Genomic DNA, 6,462 nt, shown 5'->3' on the forward strand with positions numbered 1-6,462 from the left:
ATGATACACCAGATGGCAGCACCGAATCGAAAATTGTTGGATATACAGCGAACAACCTGTAGTGCACCGGCAAAGTAAATCACAGAACCCAGTACCATTACCATTCTGTGAATTTAATTTAATTTTTACCCAGGTTCAATTCCTGGCGGGAACTCATGTGGTTCGGCTCCCACGTTAATCAGTAGGTCTCGTCTCATATAGCCTCGCTGCTGAAAGGGACGTTAAACTCAAACATCAACTCATCAATTTAATTTGCATGTATAGAGGATATGGTGAAAAACGTCTGTTTTCTCCAGTTTTCACTTAATTCAAAATTCCATTCTGCGTGTACTTAATCAGTTTCTTCTTTGGTAGGATTTTTGGCTTTCTGTTCTGTATAAGAAGTTCGTTGGTGAAGAAGTTTTAGCTGCTGATCTTTTATCTGGAGAAAGAGAACATGTTCGATTTTACTGTCACTGCACGAAGAAGGGAAGATTATATGAACGTGGTTCCATAACTATATTTGGTATGAATTTAAGAAGTACTAACGTTAAAATCATTGTGAAGGGAATAGAGAATGAAACTGAAATACATGAATATTTACTTACAGCAAAATCAGGATTGCAATCAAGGTAGGAATTTGAGCATGCATATATATATATATATATATATTATTTTTTTTTTCTAAGGTATCTTGAATATATTCGAGAGAGAAAAAATTACAATTTTAATTAGTAGGATTGTACTAGTGAGATAACTTTAAAATATATATATATATATATATATTCAGATATGAGCAAGGACGGCAGGGACGGGATTAATAATGTAGTTTTAAAATTGACAACGGGTTTACTTATTTATTTATTCATTTTTGTTTCAAGATTCATTTTTGTAGTTGTAAACCGAAGAGCGTGTGTATGTAAAATAAAGTTGGTTTGACGTTGCAGCGATAACGTTTATGTATATTTAGTTTTAGGACAACTAGGACAATAGTCTGATACCTTGTGATAACTCTTGTGGCCAGACTTGTTTCAACTTGTTTTATTTATGCTAAATATATAATAAGTGAGGAAGCCATAAGTGATTGAAGTGTATTTTTAATTTCTGCAAAATGAATGATAAGTATTAAGGAAATACAAAGTTTAAAAATAATAAAAATAGTTTAATTTATTGAAGTAACTATCGTGATAAGTTTTGGTGATTCTTAAAGTAATTTTAATCGAACTGGGACCGCAATATTTAATTATATATGTGTGTGTTACAACGTAGCAAATATTGAACCAGTGTTAGTGCATATTTCCTTCCACCAGTGTGAAAAAAAAAAATATATATATACATTATTGAAACCTTCAAATAGTTATTAGAGGTTAACTCGGATTATTAGTTATTAGAGGAGGCTCGAATTTTGTTACACGAATTCCATTCCGAACTCAAGTTTTCCTTCATAAAGTGAGTTTTGTGTGTGTCACAGAAATAAATCTTGAAGGAAGATAATCAATTGTTTGCACTTCCGTCAGAGGTTAGACGGACACACTGGTTGAATATTCAGATGTATTTTTGAGAAACTAGCCAATTCTAGTGAATGTAGAAAGAATTGTTCAGAAATGTATATAGAATATCAGTGCTATATCGAAAGGGAAACAAGTATTAACAACAAATAAATAGATAAATAAAAATAACATTTTAAAATGATAGAGTTTGAATATGTTGCAATTAACAAAATAGAAAGGACGACACAATTAGGAAGCTAATTAAAGAAAATTCGAAAACATGTACTGTATCAGTAGAAAAAGAAGAAATTTAAAAGCACACTCTATAACAGGATTGCAGGATCCTATATGTTCTAGAGCTAACTTCTCTGACTCCCCTTCCTACGGCAAAGCTCAGTTTTGTTTTAATTAAAGAAATAATGAGCTACCACAACAAAGACATAATCGAATTGAAGGCCGCCTCGAGCAACACATGCATCGTAATGACTTAGAAAAATGAGATCTGAAACGACATTGAATAAAATTATCAACAATAAAATAATAATAAAAAAAATATTAAAAGTGTTTTCCTTAAAAATAATATAAATCATACTAGAAGTAAAAAATAGAACAAATTTTACTAAAAAGTAATAAAAAGTCCTCTTTGAGACAGTTACTTTTAAAAAAGCTATTTATTCATGACTTAAAAGAAAAGCATGGGGAGCGTTCTCATATACTCATGTTATAAATTGATTTTATACGAAAGCGCTCCGCATGCTTTTCTTTATAGTCATGCATAAAAGCCCTTTTTTTTTTTTTTTTTTTTTTAAGTAATTTTCCTAAGAACAAAATTGTTTTTACTTTTAGTATGATTTGTTTTATTGTTTACTACGAATATTTTACTTTTTAATGAAAGTATGTTTCTAAAAATATTCTTTAAATTTTATTTTTTACTTTATTTTTACTTTACTTTATTTTATTTTTTACTTTTTATTACGAGTTGTTTAATTTTTTTAAAACTAAAGTATGATTTTCAAATATTTTATTTTTTACTTTTTGTTACAAGATGGTTTTACATTGAAGCACTTCTTGAACTTTATTGTACTTTCACAATCACTAACGTGTATTTATTTTATTTTAAATCATTAGGTTTTGTCTGCTAAACGGAAGGACCTTAGAGCTACGGAAATCTGGAAATGTACCTTTTCTTGCACCTGTAATATTACCATTAGCATCAGTTTTATATTTGCCACCATTTTCTATGGGATTTTGGATTTTCCCGAAAGCGAATGTTTCTTTATGTCTATAACATTGAAAAGTTTTAATCTTTGTTGATTTAATCAATAGTTTATAATGCAAGTAATTACATTTGTTTTATTAATAACGTACAGTGTACAGTCCAATCTATGAACTTTTTTGCCCAAGCCACTAGTATATCAAATATTTACTATACATACAATGGCAGTAACAATAGCAACTTAACAGTAAGTTTTCAAGGGAACCAAAAAATGATAGGTACAAATACATCATATAACAGCAACAAAATAACGGAAAACTTATTTAAATATCTGGTAAACAGACATAGTAATTGAAATATGCACATTAAAATGGAAAAGTGATCATACAACTGCAAATTACTCTTTTTTCAAATATACATCAATTGTAAAGATCGAGTCTATAACATAAATCTGGAAATATTATTATAGAACTTATAAAGAAAGAAAAAAAAAAAAGGATTATGAAATTGTAACAAATTACAAGTAACAATACTTGTATTTACAGCTTACTTTTATTGTTGTGTTAGTATTACTGTTTTGTAATAAATGTACGATTTGTTAAAATCTTATGAAAAGGAGCACACGTAAACAAAGATATGAATGTGTCTTTATATGTTTAGTTCCTATTTCTTAGTTGAGTTACTTTCAAGATTTATAATTTTCGTCTTTCACACTTTTACTCATTTTGATATGTGTAGAATTCAGATCTGCATGAATATTGATAGAAAAGCGTTCATAAAATATCATCACTGACCACTGAAAAAAATATTTAAATTTCTAAAATTATATTTGATTTTGACGTACCTTTCAGCAGCGAGGGCATATAAGACGTGAACCTACAGCTTAAAGTGGGGTCCAAACGACATAAGCTCCCGCCGGGTATGAAACCCGGATCTCCAACGCCACAGGCGTGTACGCTAATCGCTTAGCCATGAGGAGCTCATCTTTAAAATTAGAGAAAAAATTCTGACTAGATCAAATTATTCTGAAACCTTAAAATAGTACCAACAGCGTTATGTATGTGAACAAACTTAATTTTCGGGGCCATGGTGCCTCTGATTCGATCCTAATTCGCACTAGATGGATGGGCAAACACCATGTGTGTGTGTTCTTCCATTTCCTTCGACTGTTTTCATTCCATTATTGCGTTCATTATTATTATTAGTCTTTCTTGGCTTCGGAGTACAATCATGGGATGTTTTAAAAAAATCTGTTAAGGAGGAGCTGAAGATTGATTTTGTTTCAATTAAGTAGTTTCGTAATGATTTTTTTTTTTACATGCGGATTCTTTCGTTAAAAAAAAAAAAAAAAAAAAAAATCAGTTTCTCATCGGAAATTTACAAACTTATTCTCTCCCTTGTTTCGGGCCTCCTGGGTATCTAGCATATAAAGCGCTGACCTCGAATCCGATTCTCGATGGGAGCCCAGTTTCCATAATTAACCGTGAGAACTAAAATTACGTAATAATCTTCTGCCAATTTAGTGATATTATTTTTATTAAGTATTCTGCCTGTCGGTAGGTCCTGGAACTAATGAGTTTTCTTTTCTTAGGTTCGAGTCGGGAAACATTTCTCGATCTTCAGCTTTTTCTTTTAAGTCCCAGTGCATTACCATAATCAGTAATTATTATTGTTGAGGATTAATTTATTGGTTCTATCCCTATCAAAAATTCCTCGACTAGACTCAAAGGTAGGACTCCTGCCTAAACTTTATTTTCCGTTCACTTTTTCGAAGCGATTTCATTATTCGGCTTCTTTTTTTTTTCCTCTTTCTTTTACAAGTCTTATTGAGGGAAGATAACACTTATATCTAAAAGCGATTATGTAATGAACTGGACACATCATTCAGCACCTTTTCCCATCCATGACCTAAGTTTTTCTCTAGACAAGCATCCCCTCTTGGCCGGCTTATGTACCGACACACCGCGTAGTATGTAGACACCAAATTCTCTTTAGACAAACGAGAAGGAGCAAGGGAGTTCAAGAATACAAAAGAAAGCTCCGGCTTGCTGGAGAAATGGACCAGATGTAGAAGAGAGCGCCGAGTGTTTGGAAGTTGTTTCATAGAATCATCGATCTTATATGGTTCATGTAAAGCCATGTAGAAACTAGCCAACGACAATATTAGTGGAATCCTGTCAGAGGCGGATTTAGAAGCTAAAAGTGGGGTAGAAGCAGCCAGAATCAAATATGATAGGTATATCATGTGTTTATTATAAACGTTCAAAAATATATAAGTAATAGCTTCAATTATTTTTCACTCAAAAAACTGGAAGGCCTAGTCTCCCCCGGGCCTAGATCCATCTGTGAAACTAGTCATCATAGAAACAGCCGTAAAAACTTGGTTCAGGGGTGTAGAAAGCCATATCAATGTAAGGAACAAGGGTCACTTTATCACTCCTAAAAGTATTTTTACTTACTCTATGAAGTCATACCTGTTTCTTTGCGATTTCTCTATATTGTTCTAATATACTAACTAAAGAAATAATACTTGTAAAATAACGTAAAGCAGATATCCAAAATAGTACATTTTCAAAACTTTTTAATCTACCTTCCTTTCAATCTCATATCACTTTTCATTTTTTCTTCCTTTGTATTCAAAGGAATTCCTTTTCAGTTCTTGCAATCGAACATTTTTATGTATACGTTAATGAGTTGTATCAATTTCAGCGACTAATATCTGTCGTCTTTGTCAGCCCAATGCTTATCTGATCTGTTATTTCAACAAGTACTAAGCTTGAGCTTAGAGTAATTGGGTTCGTTTTTGACAATATGTTAATGATCAGTCTTTGCATTACAATAATTTATAGTTGAAATAAAACAATTATTTTAAGATGTATAATTTAAGTTTCAATATTTTATCTGTACAAAATTGTATTATTCTAGTCAATGTCAGTGTAGATTTACATTAGAGCTCAATTTTAAAATGTGTTCAGAACTTATGTACATAAATTTTGCATGTGTGTATTTGTTATTGAGACGAATTACTGCATTGTTTACATCCTTTTCTTCCTCTCAGATAATATAAGAATTACGTATTATTTGAATTGCATCGTTCATACATTTTTGAACATTCATATTTGTATGTTGGATTATGCCAAAAGAATATATGCAATTTGTACCATGACATATGGTTATGTTAATCACTAAAATACTAATTATATATATATATATATCGTCATTCTGGCAGAAATCATGAACTCCATGAATCTGAGAAATTAATACAGCAAATTGAACAGTGCAAGAACAGTAAAATTATGTGTAGGAGTAAGAACATAAAGATATATTGGCGGTAATTAATTGCGAAACCGATTTTAGCAATGGTTTCAAACTTTAAAACAGCTATATCTCGAAACTAATATTTTGGCCTTCGTTACTTTTGCCAGGACGACGACGATATTAATCAAGGTGAGAGTTACTTGGACACTTGACAGTCATTTTTCTGTTCTTTAATTTTTCTTGTTATTCTGCTTCTTTCCTTCATGTCTCATGGAGCATTTATTGTTAATTTCTCATAGTGTAGTTTTTAAGTGTTTTTATTGATCTATTATCTGATACTATCACAGTAATTTATAGTTACACTAGAAATAATCATTTGAAGTGTTTGATTTAAATTTCAGTTTATCTGAAGAAAAAAAAAACTTTGGTGAAGGATTTGGAATGTTTTCACTGTTTATGGTAATGAATTCGTTATATAAGCAGTAAAATTTATACAGGGTGATTCATTTAAAAAGGTGT

At 31.0% G+C, this 6,462-nt stretch overlaps 1 protein-coding gene across 3 annotated transcripts in view; it reads left to right on the top strand.

The window, feature by feature from the left end:
* Positions 1-5,851, top strand: part of LOC145666738 (heparanase-like) — a 64,469-nt gene extending 58,618 nt beyond the window's left edge. For all 3 annotated transcript variants that reach the window (XM_081734275.1, XM_081734274.1, XM_081734277.1), the window contains 2 exons: positions 355-611; positions 2,598-5,851. In XM_081734275.1, coding sequence (XP_081590401.1) covers positions 355-611; positions 2,598-2,757 — 417 coding nt within the window. In that variant the 3' untranslated portion in view covers positions 2,758-5,851. The remainder of the gene's footprint in view (positions 1-354; positions 612-2,597) is intronic.
* Positions 5,852-6,462: the final 611 nt, after the last annotated feature.

Source organism: Thermobia domestica, chromosome 12 (assembly GCF_964235325.1).
Source record: "Thermobia domestica chromosome 12, izTheDome1.hap1.1, whole genome shotgun sequence".
Classification (NCBI taxonomy): Eukaryota; Metazoa; Arthropoda; class Insecta; order Zygentoma; family Lepismatidae; genus Thermobia; species Thermobia domestica.